The sequence below is a fragment of the Apis laboriosa genome, unplaced genomic scaffold, assembly GCF_014066325.1.
Source record: "Apis laboriosa isolate Shangri-la unplaced genomic scaffold, ASM1406632v1 scaffold5_cov152, whole genome shotgun sequence".
Classification (NCBI taxonomy): Eukaryota; Metazoa; Arthropoda; class Insecta; order Hymenoptera; family Apidae; genus Apis; species Apis laboriosa.
Window position 1 is genome coordinate 4,590,800 of NW_025223857.1, and position 20,054 is coordinate 4,610,853.

At 42.8% G+C, this 20,054-nt stretch overlaps 1 protein-coding gene across 2 annotated transcripts in view; it reads left to right on the plus strand.

Annotated features, from left to right (window-relative positions):
* Positions 1-13,869, plus strand: part of LOC122718014 (protein apterous-like) — a 50,940-nt gene extending 37,071 nt beyond the window's left edge. For both annotated transcript variants that reach the window (XM_043942645.1, XM_043942646.1), the window contains exons 4-6: positions 2,351-2,880; positions 7,674-7,891; positions 12,033-13,869. In XM_043942645.1, coding sequence (XP_043798580.1) covers positions 2,351-2,880; positions 7,674-7,891; positions 12,033-12,248 — 964 coding nt within the window. In that variant the 3' untranslated portion in view covers positions 12,249-13,869. The remainder of the gene's footprint in view (positions 1-2,350; positions 2,881-7,673; positions 7,892-12,032) is intronic.
* The last annotated feature ends 6,185 nt before the right edge of the window (positions 13,870-20,054 follow it).

Consider the following 20,054-nt stretch of genomic DNA (forward strand, 5'->3'; position numbering starts at 1 on the left):
AACGTTCCATTCGTTGGAACGTTTGGCACCCATTGCGGGGACTGGGTGCCGAATGACTGGCTACTTTCGTCACGAGCCTCGCTCAGTGTCCCTGTGAAGAGGTGTTGACACGGCTTGACGCTAACTCCCGTCGACGTATGAATGGGACTTTGAATCGAGTCTACTTGTCGGCCTCGTTCCGGGGACCCAATATTTTTCTAACTCGATTCGAGGAGCCTGTTCAGTTGGATGTGAAATCGAGGAAGAGGATTAATTTGGTTCGAGGCAGAGGTTTTCGGGCAACGATGTTTTTGCGACGTTTTGTAGGGGTTAAGGAGGAAGATTGGGGAGGGGGTTAATTGGTTTGATGGATCCGTGACATGCGTTGAGAACAATTAACGATGTATTCTCGTATATAATAAGTGGAATTTCACTTTCGAACATCTTGATCGTCGAAACAATTTTTTAATGATCAATTTAGATGTATCTGAATAATTGTATAAAGGAGGAAAAAGAGAGATGAAGCTTTTCTCCTTTTTTGAAAATTAAGAACAAAATGAAAAAAATTTGAGGATACGAAGGATGGAAAAATTTCGTTTCATTGTTGTATACGAATAAGACCGGAATACATAATGCTCCCTTTCTGATACTTCAGAATACCGAACGGACCTAGTCGTGTGTTTCACGGAGAAACAACGAAACTCGTTACGCGGGGGTTCGTTGCTTGCTTTTCCATTATACGCGATATCTGATCGTTATTCCTCATTTTTTTTCGTTTTCCAATTGCCGAGACCGTTGCTCCACGATGCGTGCACGATTTCGCGTGGTCACATCCTCCTTTTGTTTTCCTCATGAATTTCCCCATTCAATTCCATCGATATCTGATGGATCTCTTAAAAAAATCATCGTGCAACTATTGATTCGAAAGGAGAAAAATATCAAAATTTCTCATACCATAATGATCCACACAATTTCCATTTTCAAAATCTGCACACCACTGTCACGATCTAATATAACACAATTTCTGATACTCGAAGAAATCTAAAAAAAAAAAAAAGAAAAGAAAAAAAGAAAACATGTTCAACATTCTTCTCAACAATTTACAATCCCTATTTTTCGTCGAGAAATTTCACGAATCGTCATCATCGTCTCTCCGCACACGTACGTGCGAAGAAAGAAAGAAAGAAAGAAAGAAAGAAAGAAAGAAAGAAAAAGGGACAGAAGAGGAACGGTCGCGCGTATACGTTGTTAAAGTAAAAGTTGTGGATCGCCGAGGCGGCATCGGGGTTATAAGATCGGCCACGTCTCTATCTAGGTTGTTTAGTACGGGCGCTGCTCGGGGGACGTAATATATTTGGGAGGAGGTGGAGAGTGAGATAGGTGGTTTAGGTAGGTAGCCGTGGTGGATGTCGGATAGATAGTCGGCCGGCTTCGGTAATGGAGACTGCAGGGTGCCGCTAATGCAGTAGCGATGTCACGGTGCCCGTTGCATCGGTATATCCCTTCTTCCCTTTCCGCCCTTTTGCTCCTCCGCGGTTTCACCGTGCCTCTCCCTCCCCTCCCCTCCCCCGCACGCACACCTCGGCGATATCAACCGAGTCTCTTCCTCCTCTTGCCGCGTGTGTGCCGCATCGGGTGTGCCCCGTGGATTCCACTTCGAATCCACGTTTCGTGCCGTGGACACTTCCCCTCGGCCGGTGGCTGCCGTTTATCTGAGTGGTCGCCTCACTTTTTTCTTCCTCCTCGCTTCTCCTCCTTCTCCCCCTCCCCCCCCTCCCCGCCTCCCGTCCGATTTAACGGAACCCTATCTACACGGGGACACGGGCGGATATCTGGATATGGGGGAGACGATGGGGAAACATTCCCCATCGCGGATGTGTTTGTATCGTTTAAAACGGAATGGAGAAATGGGCGCCGCCTGCATCCCGCAGTTACGATAATTTCTTGGTTATTTTTGTTATGGCCGCCGCCTCGTCCTCGCGATCCGACGATTTCAACTGTATCCGTTTTTGCACGGATGTCGCCCGATTTCTTCTTAATTGGTCAACTCCTCTTCTATCCCGGAGAGGAGATACGCTCCAAGGAGGAACGCGAAAATTTGGCGGATCGTCGCGTTTTGATTTCTACGATTCTTTGTCAATTGGAGTTTATCATGGATACGATAGTTCGCGTAGCTGGTATGACAGCAGGTTGACAGTATTTACAGGTTACGAGAATCGATTCGAAGTGGAATTTTAAAATTGAATAATATACAGAGAATATTTATTAACTTTGCGTAAAAACGAGTGGAAAATTGAAACAAATTCTTCTCGAATTTTCTTTTCTTTAATTTCCTCCGATCCATGTTCTTTTTTTTCTTCTTTCTTTCCAGGATGTTCGGCAGCATGAAGCGATGCGCCCGCTGCCACGCGGCGATCCTCGCCTCGGAGTTGGTGATGCGGGCCAGGGAACTGGTGTTCCACGTGCGTTGCTTCTCGTGCGCCGCTTGCGCGGTTCCACTGACCAAGGGCGATCACTTCGGGATGAGGGACGGCGCGGTGTTGTGCCGGTTGCACTACGAGATGGGCGCCGAGCTCCACCCCTCCCAGAGCCCTCCGGTCCCGGTTTATCCCCCCGGCCCCCACTACCCCGGCCAACCGTTCCCCTCGCCCGAATTCCTCCACCATCACCATCACCACCCCTCCCACCCACCGCACCCTCACCACTCGATGCACCCGCAACATCCCCACAGCCACGTGAGCCCGGTACCGCTCCAGCCGTCGACGCCGTCCGTCCCGGACGCGGGCTCACCACCCAAGGTACCCTACTTCAATGGCGCCGCCGTCGTCCCGCCGCCTAGACAAAAGGGCAGACCCAGGAAGAGGAAACCGAAGGATCTCGAAGCTATGACCGCCAACATAGGTGAGTACAGATTTGGGGGATTTGGGGGAGGGGTGTTGAAAGTGTTGAGGAGGGATCGCGAGGCACTTGTTCGATGTAACGTGGTATAGAGATATTTCGAGAATGCTTGATGAGAAGAAGAAGGATCGAAGATGTTGGAAAGATATGGATATAATTGTTTAATTCGTGAAAAAAGAAAAGTTTGTGTCGTTACGTTGGGTATATACTTGTGTTCTTCGCGAAGAAGGGTTTGTATTTCAGGGAAATGTTAGCTTAACTCTTAATATTATTATTTTCTCGAAATACATTTTGAGCTGTTGATCGTACGACCGAGACGTTGCCACGATTTCTTGAACATCGTTCTTGCTGCGAAGTGCTTGCTGATTCATTTGCTTTCTCGGTTGCGCGTGCCAGATTTATAAAAAGCGTTGCACGTTGTCGCGCGATGGATTCAAAAAGTTATTTTAGAAAAAAATTCTTCACGCGCGAATTAATATTCTGGCATTCGTGCACGTTTCAGTGATTCGATCGTGGCTCGAAGGTGAAACGTTTCGATAGAACATATGCAAATCGGAATAGAAACACGTTGCACGTGTTATTCTATACTAGAACGTATCACGCAATAATCGTGGCTCGCAATTAGAAAGCACCAGACGTGTAACTCCACCAATTTGCTGTATAGCTACGATTTTTGGACCGTGAATCGCTTCAACGTTTTTTTTTGCTTAATAGGAAAATTACTTTGTTAGCACGGAAGAAAGAGGTGCAAAGTATATCGTTGAACAAAAAAAAAAAAAAAAACAAAAAAATAAATCAATAGCAGGAAAAGTACGCGTATCATCAATAACTCGTTTAATTTAATGAACAACTCTATTGATCTTAAAATGATAAACGAAGACATCTTACTTGCATCTTTGTTTTGAATAATTCTTTCCGATATATATCGAACGTTCAAACTCCTTTCTCTTTTCATTTAACAATGTTCGTTGTAATTTATTCTTTGCCCATTTCCAAAAAATAATGTCAATTCAAATCAAATGTCCTTAAGGCGTTCTCTCTCTCTCTCTCTCTCTCTCTATCTGAAAATTAAAGCAAACCTAATTCCTCCATCTAAACCAAGACTAACTACCAGAAACGTTATCTATTTTCTTTTCATTCTACCTCACCGACATCTCCCCTAATTAACAGCGAGACAAGTTGTCCACCTAACCTCTTCTAATCGCTTCGATATAAACCCACCCCAATTACTCTACTCTTTCCAACCATTTCCTCTTTCATTCATTCGAGACAATTTCAATTTCGCGTCGAAGCAACAATCTCGATCGCGTGCACGAAAATTCTTAATCCTCTGAACGAGACAACTTGTCCATTCCAACCGAACCCATTCTAGTTCAACTTCTCCTACAATCAATCTACAATTAGAATAATTCCATCCATCGATTACATTTCCTCCTTCGTCCACGTTCTAAGAACCAAAAAAAAAAAAAAAAAAAAATCGTTAAAATACACGATAATTAAAACAAATTTCATTTATCATGCAGAAGGAATCATCAATTCCATTATCGTTGAACCCCAACCAATTCCTCTTTCATTCATCTTCTGAGAACGATTTCCAAGAGGTGCCTAGATCAAGGAACAAAACGATTTGAACCGCGTCGTAGCGAGAATCGCGATCGCGTGCACGAAAATTCTTTACAAGGGGTCCATCCTCGGGGGTCGGTCCACACGTAGTACGAGGCGCGCGGTCAGAGATCGCGCACGTAACACGACGACGAATCCTCCTCCTCCTCCTCCTCCTCCTCCTCCTTCGGAGGTGTGTGCCTCTCGTCGCCGTGATTTACGGCCCCGCGTGGGCGCGTGGTGTTTGCCACCGAACCCTGATAAAATTTGTCGCCGCGACATAAATTCACGAATCCAATCCCAACAAAGCGTGTACGTGTCGCGCGTGGGCAGCTCGCCGCGGCAGCTTCCTTCTCCGCCTTCGGAGAACTTAATTTCGATTGTTGACCGACCGTGGGAACAACGGACCGTGGACTAAGACGAAGACGAAGAAGAGGAGGAGGAGGAGGAGGAGGAAGAAGAAGAAGAAGAAGAAGAAGAAGTGGAAGTGGAAGTGGAAGTGGAAGTGGAAGGCGTTCGAGAGTCGCCACCACCGGCCGTGCGCCTTTACCCTGGGACCAGTTCCATCCTCTTTCCTCTCTGCCCTTCATTTTCTTCTCCTTTTTTCTATTCCACTTTTCTTTTTTTTGGGGAGAGGGGGATTCTCGGCCGTTTTCAGTGAAAAAGATCTCTCCAGCTTTGGAAGGTTCGTTCGGACGATGATGCCTCGGACACGCCGGGGACCCACGGATGACTGGGAATTATTTGTTTCGTCGGTTGGCTGGATATCTTTTGGCCGAGAAACGGGCGCGAGAATTTATCGACGGAAATAAAATAATTTGATAGAGGGAAAGATCCTTCCGAAGGTTGGATCTTTTTTGCCTGCACTGGCTCGCACCGGCCCGCTTCTTCTGCAAGGCCAGATTTTCTTCTCTCTCTTTTTAATCGTGCGTGGAACTGTAATAATTTAGAACGACGAGCTAAAATTTATACGAGAATAACCCTTTTTTCTTTTCCGATCTCTAATAAAGCGCGCAAAATTTTCTAAAAACAACTTTGCTTAAAAACAGCATAATATAATATATTCGAAATATCGCAATGAAATAAAAAATTCTACACGCAAGAAGAGCGAATACCACGAATATCTCAAATAATTCCAAATAATTCCAAATCCTCGCGGTAATTAGAAATTCTCTAGATCGTTTCTAAAAGTTTATCAAGTTTCGCGGAAGAAATCCAACGTGGGGAGGGAGAGCAAGAAAAAGGGGGAAAAAAAACGATGGAGATGGCCGTTCATCCTCGACGACGAGGTGAACGGTTTCGCAGATTTCCACGCGATAGAGGATCGATCTCGATCTTATCGATCCGGCATCTGGCCGGACGACTGTCGAGCGTCGCTTTATTCTCCTGTGGACGGCTCGGTCCCGGGGACAGGATAGATATACCGGAATGAGGTATCGTGCCTGCAAACTATTTGCTGCATAGAGTTGTAATTGGCCGTGTATCCACTGGTCTTTCGCATACGCTATCACCCTTCTTGTTTGCACTCGAGGAGCTAATGAGCTGTGATACACATCAAACAGCGCTAGAGTCGCGACCAGCCGCATTGCCGCTTCCGACGGTTCTTCGTATTGCCGACCGAGGCCCCCCGAGCAATTGTTGCCGCGATAACTTTATTCCCCGATCCACGAACCGGATTCCGCCAAATTCCCCTCCCCCACCTTTTATTATCTCACGGATAAATAGATGGAATTATCGAACACGAAGGTTATCGTATAATCGAAGAGCGAAGATAAAAGAATTCGATCGGCGAAGAAATAAGAAACGGAGAGGAATACTCGTGGAGGGGAAGATTATTTAAGAGCATTATATACAACTGACTATATTTTTTACCAAATATATAATTCGAACGGGACTCCACCAAATTTCCTTCCCTTTTATTATCTCACGGATAAATAAATGGAATTATCGAAGATTACGTTATATGTATAATCGAAGAGCGAAAATAAAAGAATTCGATCGGTGAAGAAATAAGAATGGAAACGGAGAGGAATACTAGTCGAGGGGAAGATTATTTAAGAGCATTATATATAACTGATTATATTTTTTAAATATATAATTCGAACCAGACTCCACCAAATTTCCTTATATAAAACTGACTATATTTTTTACCAAATATATAATTCGAACCGGACTCCACCAAATTTCCTTCCCTTTTATTATCTCACGGATAAATAAATGGAATTATCGAAGATTACGTTATATGTATAATCGAAGAGCGAAAATAAAAGAATTCGATCGGTGAAGAAATAAGAATGGAAACGGAGAGGAATACTAGTCGAGGGGAAGATTATTTAAGAGCATTATATATAACTGATTATATTTTTTAAATATATAATTCGAACCAGACTCCACCAAATTTCCTTATATAAAACTGACTATATTTTTTACCAAATATATAATTCGAACTCCACCAAATTTCCTTCCCCCATCTTTTATTATCTCATGGATAAATAAATGAAATTATCGAACACGAAGATTACATTATATCTATAATCGAAGAACGAAGATAAAAGGATTTGATCGGTGAAGAAATAAAAATGGAGACGAGAAAGAATACTTGTGGAGGGGAAGATTATTTAAGAGCATATATATAACTGACTATATTTTTTACCAAATATATAATTCGATCACATTAGAATGAACAATATATACGAAACCCGATACACCGATATACCATTAATCGATCGATCAAAAAAAAAAAAAAAAAAACAAAATAAAAATTTTCCTTCGAAAGAGACAAGACACGTATGTAACATTTCCACGAAGTATCTCTTAAGATATAAAGCGTAACAAGCAAAGTAATAACCCGATTTCCCGATCTCCATCGGCCATCCCGTCCCATCGATCCATTAACATGTTTTCGTTTAACCGCGAGAACAATTACTCCTCGCGCGATAAACGATCTTGGCAAAGTCACGAGCGATATTGACAGCGGTATCGGCGAGACGAACGGCGGCGGTGCCGGTACATAAATCCCCGGGGCCCCGGGGCCCCGGGTCCCAACCCTTGGCCGCGCGGCCAAGCCGTTCCGTCGCGGCGGAAAAAGATCCCCCCGGCCGATAGCGGCCGATACGGGCGGCTTCAAAAAATACCCCGCGACACCGGTGTTTAATTAAGACGCATAATCCGGATGTTGGGGATTTATGTTTCAGATTTGAACGCGGACTACATAGATATGCCCTTCGGTAGGGGGGGGCCGGCTACTCCCGGCATACCTGGTTCCAACAGCCGAACAAAAAGGATGAGAACGAGTTTCAAACACCACCAGTTGAGGACGATGAAGAGTTACTTCGCGATCAATCACAATCCGGACGCGAAGGATCTGAAGCAACTCTCGCAGAAAACTGGCTTGCCAAAAAGGGTGCTGCAGGTAAGCTAGCGATTCGTTTATTTATCGGCGCGTTATTTGTTCCGTCCCACCATTTTTTATCTCCTTGCCTTCTTATAGATCATTTGCTGCGGATGTTTATTCAATATGCAAAAGTAATATAGAAAATACGTATTCGTATTACAAATTTTCATTTGGTATAAATATCTAAAAGTCTTTTTATATATTCAATGTAGGTTTGTTTAGTTACGATTTTTGTAAAAAAAAAAAGAAAGGAAAGAAAAGTTTGTGCTATTTCTTCGGATTCTTTCCCATTTCATCGATCAAAGAATTCTTAAAAAGTTGAACGCTCGAAATATCGGTCGATTGGAGGAAAAACGAGAAAATGAAGGGAGATCGATCGAAGGCGAGATAATGGAAATGGCGCGAAAGGAAAGGTTGAAACGATCCATCGTTGATCGAGGAGCGGGCGAAAGATTCAGGAGGCGTGGAATCGTCTCGATGCGCAATTAAAACGAAATTTACAGGGTCGGCTCGCGGTAAAAGTATTCGCGGCGGGTTGCGCGCAGGCCTCCTCCAATTAGTGCGCGCAGTCAATGACGCATGACGCCCTTCATAGGCCAGCTAAAACTGTCCCCGGGGACCTTTTTCGGGTTACAGCCGTTCCGGACAGATTGTATCGTTGCCGCGCCTCCTCTCGTGTTGTTCGATCCGTGCGCGGTGTCTTTGGAATTTATGCGACCGTGTTACGTTTATTTCGGCGGCGCTCGAAAACGTGGGACACGCGGCGGTAGGTTAAAGATAGAAGAGATTGTTAGTAACGCGAAAAGAGAGACGAAGGAAAATCGTTTGCCCGACGACGTCTACCGACGTCCCCTCTTCCTCCCCGAGATCCCGCGTCTCGATTCGGAGACGAGACGGTGATTCATTTTTTGCGTCGATCGTCCCGTGAAGATAAATAGGCCGATTGTTTTCTCAACATCTCGTCTCGATAGGATCCCTTCGTTTTCCCTTCGCTTCGAACTTTGCGAGTTTTAAGTCGAGTTGGAGATTTTTCCTAGACGGATTTTTTCGCTTCCCGAAGCGAAGAGTTCGATAACTTTCCTGGTAAATCGACGAGTAAATAGATATATATAATTGGAATATAAGTTTTTTTGGATCGTAAATTAGGTGTCGATAACTTCTTAGACTCGAGAAATTATCGTGTAGCAATGTTAACGTTGGAAATTTCTATCGAAAGATATATCACGATTCCTTCGGTATTTAAAATTAAAGAGTACTCGTTTTAATCCAACCTTTATTTATACGTACCGGGATGCACACCATAGAAATAAGAATCGAACTTTCACGATTCTTCACAATTTAACAATAGAATTAAGGATTTAAAACTCCCTTACCAACCAACTTTCACTCTCACTTTCTCTCTCTGAAAATTTTCCTTTCTCCAAATCACCAAATCACCAAAAGCTCGAGGTTTAGCTTTTGTAAAGAAGTCTCGCGACGATGTTCATCCTCGACAGATATCCATCGCGTCGGTGGCCGCGGCAAGGGAGACCTGGGTCCCCATTTTCGAGAGGGCTCGTCGAGATTTTCAGAGGCGTGTAAAAGAGAGAGAGAGAGAGAGAGAGAGAGAGAAAAAGAAAAAAAAAGAGAGAAAGAAAGAAAGAAAAATGGAGAGAAAAACCGCGGTTGGAAGATGGATAGCCGGTGGTTCGATCGTTTTTCCTTCTTTTTCTCCCTTCTCCCCCGGCTGCGGTCGCCTCCTATAAAAATATTCACGCGCGGGCGAGCCGTACGCGCGCTGGAGACGTACGCGGCGCGCTTCTCCCAATTAGTGCGTGCTGCCGGCGGCGCGTTGAGGTAAAAGAACCACGCATGGGCCACGGTGATATTTCCGTCGACGAGGCCTCTGTGGCCTTTCCCCGTAATTATGGCCCTCCGTCAATCCGCCGCTACTCAAAATCCCCGGCCGGCCAAGTTTTGTCGTAACGAGCGCCGCGCTGCCCTCGTTAACCCACTACCGTTAAATTACACGGGCCAAAAATCTATTTCGTGAACCCCGGGGGCGGCCGGGAACCTGTACGAGCCTGTGTTTACCCTCTCGAGCGAACCCCTCCTTGATCGATATCCTCGGATCCCAATGATTCGGATCTCGAAGGATTTTAGTTGCCGTGCAGTCCAGTGGGAGCGATCTAATTGTCGGCTACTGGATAATTTTCGACCCATTCGCTTCTGGTTATTATATACGGGACACGGATTATTTCGCGATTATAGATCGGCGAAATCGTTTCCGCTTGTTTCGTCGACTCGCGGGTTTTTTTTTTTTTTATTTGGACAATTAATCGGATTCGGGAATGGTGGTTTTTCGACGGAAGATTTTTAAAAAGCGTTTATTTAAAAATATATTTTTCTTTTTTGGATAGATTTTTATAATGACAAAAGTCTTCGATACGATGAGTTTATAATATATCGAAGGCAGAAAAAAATCGATCGTCGAAAAGGATCGAGAAAGACTCATCCACCCATCCCTCCTTCTCCAATTTCTTTCAAAATCTCCATCGCGAATCGTCCCGACAAACAAACAAACAAACAAACAAACAAACAAACCGAACTTCTCGATCAATTCTTCACCACCTTCCATCCTCCATTCTCCTCGCTTCCTCGCCCGACCCAAACCCGACCCAACTTTCTCCTCCATCTTTCCCCTCGACTTCTCTATTCTCCAAAGAAGAACGAGACACTCGAAAATGCATCTCTATACACCCGTGAAGCAGCCACTTCACGTGGGATCTATCCAAGAGAGAGAGAGAGAGAGGAGCGGCGGCCGGTGACTCGATGGCGCCGGCACAGCAGCCGGCAGAAGATCTAGAGAAAGAGAAAAGGCCGGGGGGGTCGCCGGGTGGGTTAGGGGAGGAGGCGCGAGAGCCGGCCTATTGTATTCGGTGCGGCGTAGGGTTCTTGGTCGCCATCTTGCTTGATATTGATCGCGAAACGCACGAATACTCGCTCATTCGCCGCGGCTGCGTTCGTCGCCGCTCTCCTCTCGTCTCTCTCTCTCTCTCTCTCTCTCTCTCTCTGCTCTACTCGTTCTATGCACGAGCACACAGACACGAGCGATCGCGCACACAGGTGGGAAACGGCGTGATACACGCGTGCATAGAGGAAGGTTGTGCGCGCGGGAGTGCTCACCGCAGGAAGAGAAATATACGCTCGTACGCTAGTGTCGGCGCGGGTTCGACCGCTCGCGAAGGGGAGGCCCTGCTCGTTGTTGGAAGTTTCTCCGCCGCCGGTTTTCAGTCCGCGGGGGAGGAGACTATCTTGAAAATGGCGACGTCGATGCGAAGCGTGGATCGAGGCCGTCCTTTATCTATCGGGTACACACGAAGGGGGTTGTATGAGAGTGTGGCGTGGCGAAGGCGAAACAGGGGCCTCGAGGCGCTGTGTCGTGCCATTATATATTGTTGCATTGTGTCGAGGATGTGTAGCTATCCTAGCGGGGGCCCCACCTTCACGTGGCGGCCGTGCTTGCATTTAAATTGCGTTCTCCCTCTCCCTCCTCCCCCCCTCCTCTCTCCTCCTTACTGCCCCCTCGATGAAGATATATTGGAGGCGCGCGAGCTTTTTGGCTCCACTCCCGTCCCTCTTCCAACCGCCCCTCCTCCTTTTGTTCCGCGTTTCTTTTCGGATGTCAGGTGCAATGACGCGCGATCGAGAGCCGGCCGTGCAACCGGCCCCTCCCCCCTTCTTCTGGGATTGGTTCCTTTCGTAAAGAGAAGGTGCGTAGAAAAGGAGTTGGGCAGATGGAAATGAAAAGATTTTTTACGGGGTTCGCGCAATGCGTATTTTGTTTTTTCTTTTTTTTTTTGATTTTTCATAGATTTATTAGAATTTTCGTAGAATTTTTATAAGATTTAGTATATATTTTTATATATTTAGTATATTTAGCTTGAATCATGGTTTTTCCCATTTGCAATTTATTAAAAATTGTGTCACAATTAATTAATAATCGAAGAATGCGATCGAAGATTCGAGAATCTAATCGATATTAATTCGACCGATAAATGTTAATGTTAACCATTGACAAAAATGGTGGACTCTTGGATAAAATAATAATCCACTCTGAAGATCGCTGTTTCATTTATCCTAACGTACATTCAATCGTGGTGTCCCCGTGTGTTGGCAGGTCTGGTTCCAGAACGCCCGCGCAAAATGGCGGCGCATGGTGTTGAAGCAGGAGGGGAAGTCGGACAAGTGCGACGGGAGCGTGGACAGCGGTTCCCTTGGCGACCTTGAGCTTTATGGGAACAGCACCGGAAGCGGCGGACCTCCGATGAGCCCTCCATTCATGCTCGGCGGCCCGCACAGCCCCGCGTCCTTGGCGTCCTTGGACTGCGCGTGATCCCCGAAATTCCGTTTCCGGGACAGGCCGATCGAACGATTCGCGATCCACTCATCGATACCCTCTTCGTGGACGAGAACTCGAGGCCACGATGACACGTACGGAAACGAGGTACGACCGCTCGAGTACACGGCCGTCGGTGTCCACGACGGTGCACGAGACGACGTTGTGAATAATTTATTCGTCGAAGTAAGCGACGTTTAGAGAGAGAGAGAGAGAGAGAGAGAGAGAGAGAGAGAGAGAGAGAGAGAAGAGACAATCGAAGGCGACGATATTCGAGGCGATTTTCTCCGCGTCTGAGCATCGTTGAGATTGATTTATCATCTCAACATCGGGTGAAATATTTGTAGAGAGAGAGAGAGAGAGAGAGAGCGCATCCGAAGATAACGTTTTTCCTTCCGTAAGAATGATCGAGCGGCACTCGATCCAGGGAGGAAAATGGAGGCGGCGTACCATAGCGAAGGATCGATTAGCCGATTAGAAAGCGTTGTATTTATTGTAAGACGGGGCGAGGACAGTTTGATCTAGAACAAGTTCTCCGTTCTCTAACCGAATCGTCCGCACGCTTCGATTGCGCACGCACGATTTACACGCGCAGAAATCACGTCACACTCGTTCTATGAAAGTATACACCTCGATGGGTCAACTCCTCGAAGTCGATATAGACTCAAGTCGAAAGCGTTTGTAATTAGTTATCGATGTCTATTTATTATAAGTATATTTTGAGGTAAGCCTAGTTAAGGGTTACGAACTTTACCTGTGCTGTGTGAAAATCCAACGTTTCCATCACGATAGTGGATAGAGGAATACATGAGAAGAGCGTAATATAATATACTTGCGTCTGTTACGTATTATGATTCAAATGATCCCGAATGAATCAATGAATTGCATCGTGTCGTTGTCGTCGTCGCGCGAGCGAATTATCGGACGATGAAATGATTTTATCGATCGAGGATCGATACGAGATCGATTCGATTCGACTCGATCCATCGCGTTATTATCGACGACGAGTCATTGGCTGGGTGGCGTTGAAGCACTAGAGAAGTCATCGTGGTTGTTAATTACAAAAAAAGAAGAAAAAAAAAAAAAAAAAAAAAAAAAAAAAAAAAGAGCGAGCTGGTGGTGGTTCGCGCGAAACGTTGGATTTTAACGTCGAGTAAATACGAGTATATAGTATATAAATAAATAAATATATATTATTTATAAATGAATTCGGGCGCGCGGAGCTTGATTGACAAACGAGTGTGCGAGTGTTGTAATAATAATTATTGCTCAAAAAAGAATAAAGGGGGAAGAAGAAGAAGAAGAAGAAGAAGAAGAAAATTGAATTTGAAGGAAGAAGAATCGCGTTAAGAGTGGATTACAGCTCGTGTTCGCGCCCGATCCGCGAATCCTTGGCGGATAAAAAAAGTTTCACGTAATTGTTGTAAATAAAGGACGTTCCTCGAGTTTCTTAAGGCACCGCTATAGGTTGTAGGGATTCTAATTGCATTCGGTAGCGGTTCTGTGTTAGGCAAGGTAATAATGATGACGACGATTATTATTATTATCACTCCTATTATTATCATTGTAACGAATGGAACGATTGTCTAATTTTACAAGATGATTTTTTCATTGAATATATTTTGACAATATACACGCTGCCTCTCTCGACTTTTTTCATTTGAAAAGGAAACGAAACCTTTCCAAACCTATCCTAACCTATCCTCGTTCCTACCCTCCACGCTTATCCATTCTAAACGATTTTACAATTTTTCATTTTCGATATTGTAAAAATTGAAATTCATCACGATAAAAATTTGAAAGAAGACGCGTGCAATTTGGTTGGAAAAATAAAAATTGCTAACTAAAAATTACTTTTCCGCGAAATCTTGTCTATAAACGTAATTTAAACTATTCGTAAACGAAAACGAACGTTTTCCTTCTTTTTTTCATTTTTTTTTTTTTAACAAGTATATACACGATTTCATGTAACGTGCACAATAATATGGGAAAGGAGGGAAAAGCAGGGAACAGCGAGCCACGAAGCAACGACACCATAGTCTCCCGCTGTTGAACCACGATGCAGGAGATAGGGGCGAGGTTTTACAAGGTTGGCGGCCGATTTAACGACCCTGTTACGCGTAACTAGAGGAGCAACGCGCATCCCGTGAGTGGCGGACATTAAAATTAAAATTACACGTTGCACGCCAATCCGAATTACGCAAGGCTGGATCATCGTTCCGCGCAAATTATCTCGAACAAGCTGAAAGAAATTTCTCGTTAACTTTTGCGCGCAACGAGGATATTTTTTTCTCCTTTTTCTTTATTTTTTTATTTTTTTATTTTTTTTTTTTATTTTTTTTTAATTCACTGACTTTCTAACGGGGGTTTAATGACGGTGTGTTACCGCTACGATGCTCAAAGCCACGGTATATTATAGTTTCTTCTTTTGCTTGTTGCAATTTGAAATTTGTCGGACCATGAAGAAATATTTTTTTATAATACGATTGATGTTTAAATTGATTCAAATTGAAAGAATAAATTTTGAAATGAAACAAAATCTTTTATTCTATTGCCCAAATTTTTAATATTAAATTTCGAAAATGCTTCGATAACAACGATGAAAAAGTGAATTTTTTTGAAATATTTCATACATCGAAGAAATTGAAGTTGGTGTATCATTTTCAACGTGATTCAGACCAGAAATTTTTATTGTTTGTTTTATCGTTAATTTCACAGATTGGTTATGAGATTATTGGAAAGATTATTGCGAAACAATTAGTTGGACGAGTGTAATCAAGTTATGATAATTAAGTCGATCGATGAATGCCTATCATAAAAATAAGTTTTATATCCGAAATGGTCGTTGTTATTGTTGGAATATCCGAAAGGAATATAAAACTTCATATAAAAATGAAGTTAGATTGGATTTTTATGCAAATGTAAAAAATAAAAATTGTGCAATGCAAATTTGTCATTAGTTTTTTTGGTTAATGACAAATAAAAATCGACCAATATCCCTGAAGCACGAGCAAACTTTCGCGTAATTTAAAAACTCAATTAAAAGCGTATTAAAATTAGGAAATTTTAAATACCGCTGTAACTTCGAAGATAATAACTTCTGGACAACGAATGAACGATCATTAGAGGCGCTTAATCTTGCCCTTTAAAACTCTTTTTCGTTTATCGCAATATCACTTCCGAGATGTTGTATAAAGAGAAGAACGATTTTTCATCATAAAATCTAATTAAATCGTATTAAAAATAAGAAAACTTTGAACCGCTATAACTCGGAAGATAATGACTTTCAATCTACGAATCAACGATCATTAGAAGCGCATAACCTTTCTCTTTAAAACGCTTTTTCACTCATCCCGATACGACTTCCGGTTTTCGAGATATCGTCGTGTAAAGAAAAGGATAATTTTTATTCGGTTACTATTTTCATCCTTCTCTCTTACTCGCACCTCTCGCTCGCACTTCGTCTCACTGACCTTTCCCAAAGTCCAGACAAGCGACAGACGCGATTCTTGGAAAAACGTAGTACGCATTTCCACGAAAACACTCGAGTCGCGGGCCCATTCATAATTTTTACATCATCGAAACTTTGAATCCTTGTATCTCGGCAACCGATTGACATATCGGGATGAAACAAAAAGGGACTTCGACGGCATGGTTTCCTCTATTTTCTGACCGTGTTTCAAAGGCAAAATTTTTAAACTCTTTTCACGTGTTTTATAAAGGAAAATTAAAGTTTCATTTGCGATTTTTATGTGAATATAATAATCTGTTTTTATAATATAAAATATGCTAAAAGTCCATGAAAATATTCTTTCTTTAAAATTTTTTTAATATTACTAGAATTTCAATAATTCGAAAGCATTCGTTTCTTCAACGATAGAAGAAAATATTAATTATTCGTGCATCAGGAAGTTACAAGGATAACAGAAACGCAAAAAACTAAGATGTACAATAGGGAAGCGCAACGTGCATGCATTATGCAGCCGTTGAGTAAGCATGCATTAAAATTTCGAGAAAAAGATTATTGATTTGCAGTTTGTAATCGTTAAATACAGAATGTTAGAAAACACACTTGTTACATTTCTATTCAAATCTCATTTCTAAGGGATAGCAAGAAAAACCTTTCCCATTGACACATCAATGAAACACTTTGAACTTAACCAATATCCACTCATATTTAACAATACACTCTCGATATATTCTCTCCTGCAAAGAAACACTTCCCTGTTCGACAGAAATTCGAAAATTCCCACAAACGCCCAATTTCCTCCACCGAAAATATCCCCTTCCCCTCCGTTCCAATGGCACGTATGGGAACGTTTCAAGAATATTCCAAAAATACCGGAAAGCGAGTGCTCGTTTAACAAACGATCCGAGGACACGTTGGACGTTTGCCCACCGTGAACCGGTAAAAGATGTTCGGTGAGAGGGACTCGGCCAGAACTTACGAAGAAGTCACGATACATTTAACGAGCTAAATGAGACGTAGCCGAGCATCGGCACACACCGGTACGAACCACTGTCAACCCGGGTCCCCTTTCGGTGTCGTATACGCTCCCTGGCATCGATCATTCGCGTCTTATCGACATCTTCGAACCGGTCAGAGGACACGCCAGAGGCACACGGGATCGGCCCCAAGGATCTAGGAATCTCTCGTTCGTCCCTCGATCACGGCTGATCGGATACGAGAACGAACGGTCCCCGAATACGAACCGAACGGAGCTTGAGACGCGTGTCCCCTCGTTTCATCGTATCCGTTTTCGAACCGCCGACGAAACCGGCGCGACGCCACGTTCCCATTGTTTCCAACGTGAGAAGAAAATGCGAGAGCCCTTGCCTCGTCCCGAACTCGAACACTCGGCCTCCCCCCCACGCCTCTATTCCGTTAACCTTGGCCCGTCAATGGGTCGCGGTGCAACCAACGGTGCCTTGTAATTCCGACGTCGGCCATCTCGGATTTTGCTTTTTAATTAATACGGCCGGAACGCTCTCTGACGTTTATACCACGTCCCCTTCCTCTTTCCCTCGTCCGTATTAACCGCGTCGAAAATAAATAATATCGGGTAGTCGAGATATTAACGGTTTGTGGTGGTTGTTTCGGCTCGATACAAGGGATTCCTCTCGCTTTCGAAACGATTTGTCGTATGTCGAGGATCGAGCAGGTTTTCGATTAACTTGATGCGGCCGGTTCATGAGAGAAGAACCGCTCGATTTTTTTAAAATACGGGTCCGTGTAGGGGGAATTTGTGAAAACGAGTATCGATGCAAGCTGGTAATGGTAAAATCGAGATTAAAAGGAGATATGTCATATATATATATATATTTGTTCGATCGAAGATTGCTCGTTTATCAGTGATAATAAACATGTTTCTTCGACGTATGATATGGTCGGGAATGTACGAGTAAGTTGCAGGATCGTCCTGTCATTGGAATCTATTAAAAGAGGAGGGGGAGGAGAAAAAGGTGAAGAAGAGCTGCTTTATTAGCTCGTGTACCGTGATTGAAACATGGTTACATGGATCATTTCCATCCTTGTCTCGAGATTTGCATGCACTTTGTCTGGATGAGGGAACCAATTGCAAGTAACAAGTTGCACATGTTTGGATGTAAATTATGCGTAATTATAGGTTAAAGGGGAATAATGATCGTGAATACATGGGATAATATGATAGATAGGCAAAGATACATTTACATGTTACGAATAATTGCTTCGAGGTGTTAAAAGTTCACATAATTTGAACGTCGAATTATCCTGGACTCGATGTTCGATTTTTTTTTTTTATAACGATTGGTTCCACAATTACTGGAATTATAAATATTTAGATTAAAGATTTATTTTTCATCTCAAATTCGTATTATTTATGTACGTAACACATTACCGAATAACTTTTTCAAAATATTACGAAAAAGTATGAAAAGTTCTATCATTCGTTAATTAATTTTTATTCTTACTCTTAAATCCTATTAAATAATTAATTATCCAAAACATACAATTTTATAATTATCGACATACAATTTTTGTTGATTAGACTTATATATTTCATTAGATTTTAAAAAAAAAAAAATTAACGTATAATTCGAGTCTCTACAAATCCATCTCTCAAAACATTATACACAAAACGCGTAATCCTCGGTTCTCATAATAATAATTATACCCGCAAAAAAAAAAAAAAAAAAAAATACCTCAGCAGCGTGAAAGAAAAGATCTCTGAACAAGCCGACTGTCTCCATTCAAAATGAACCTCTTTCACCACCACCACCACGGTTCAACATCCACGCACGTAAATACGACACCCGAAAGAGCCAGCCAACGAAAACTATCGACAATTCCCATTTCAAGTCACTCGTACCTAGCCGCGCCGTTGGTTTGAAGATCCGCAAGGAGGCTCTCGACGACGGCAATTCCAACGACGTGCACTCTACTATTTCCAGTTGCGCCGGTGCGAAACGTAACGAAACGAGGAGAGCCTGCTCCCAATTTATCGAGGCCTTATTTCACCGTAAAAACGAAAATACGAAGCGCGACAACGCGAGTGCAGCCGCGTCTCTCTCTCTTCTTTTTTCCTTTTTCCTTTCTTTTTTTTTTTTTTTTTTTTTTTTTTTTTGTATATAAACCTCGTCACGTTATTATTTCTCGCCGCTACCCGCTCATTAAACTCCTCTCCTTGATTTTTTTAGTGCCTACGCGGGTCTCCGGAGTCTCCTTGTCCACGCCCCGATGCATATCCACCTCCCTTCCTGCCACCCTCTTTCCTGTCCTCTCCAAACGTCTCTTGCACTCGTTGAATCTCGACTTCACCGCATACACGCGCGGATCTACCGCGAGGAGTCACTCGTGTTCGTGTTGTACGTGTTCCTCTCTTCGAGGAAGGCTTCCTCTGAACGCGGCGGGCACCGCAACCCTTTGCCGGAGGAGGACTTTTGACGCCCTGCGACACGCTCGAATACCGTTCGACAAGAGGATTCGGGAGGCGACGAAGTTTTTTTCCCTTCCCTTCTTCTTCCACCGCTCCCCCGCAGTTTCCTTCCACGCTCTTTGCCCCCATTTCTTCTCTCCTGCGTAGATTTGCATTTTTTCTTTCTTTCTTTCTTTCTCTTTGTTTAACTTTTTTCTTTTTTTTTCTCGGTTCCCGACGAGGAGAAGACCGCGCAAGTGGAGGAAGTTGATGGATGAAGATTGGCGAAGAAGTGGTGGATGTCGAAGAGGAGAAGTGGTCTGGATAGAGATACGCTTGGGAACGGAATTAGTGTTAATTCGAAGTTGGAATATTGTATATGATTGAATTGTAATTTTGTAAACGTTTTGTAGATTAAAGAAATAAAAATTAGTTGATTTAAATGTTCGTGTTAATTTATTTTGTATGTAGTATAGTAATTTGAAATATCTCGTTTGTTTTTGAGAGAATTAAAAAATGTTTTAGATAAAAGTTGAATGGTTTTGAACGAAGTATGTACTGAAATTATTAATTTTCTCGTACATGAACCTACAAAGAAGATAGAAACATAAATTATATTTTTTTAATTCATATTTTTGATATAATGGAAGATGTAACATGTTATTTTTTACAAAAACCTACTAGTCCACTTATAAAAAAAAACCATTAGTTTATGAGATAATTAAAAATAATTAAATATCTTTTAAACTAAGGTTTTTGACAATGAGTGATCAGTAGTTTTATTTAAATATTAGAAATATTAAATTGCACCAATTCTAGAATAAAAAATATATGTATTTTAGTCAAAAAAAAATATATTAAACTTTATAACACAGTTACACTTCCAATCACAAAAAAATAAATGATA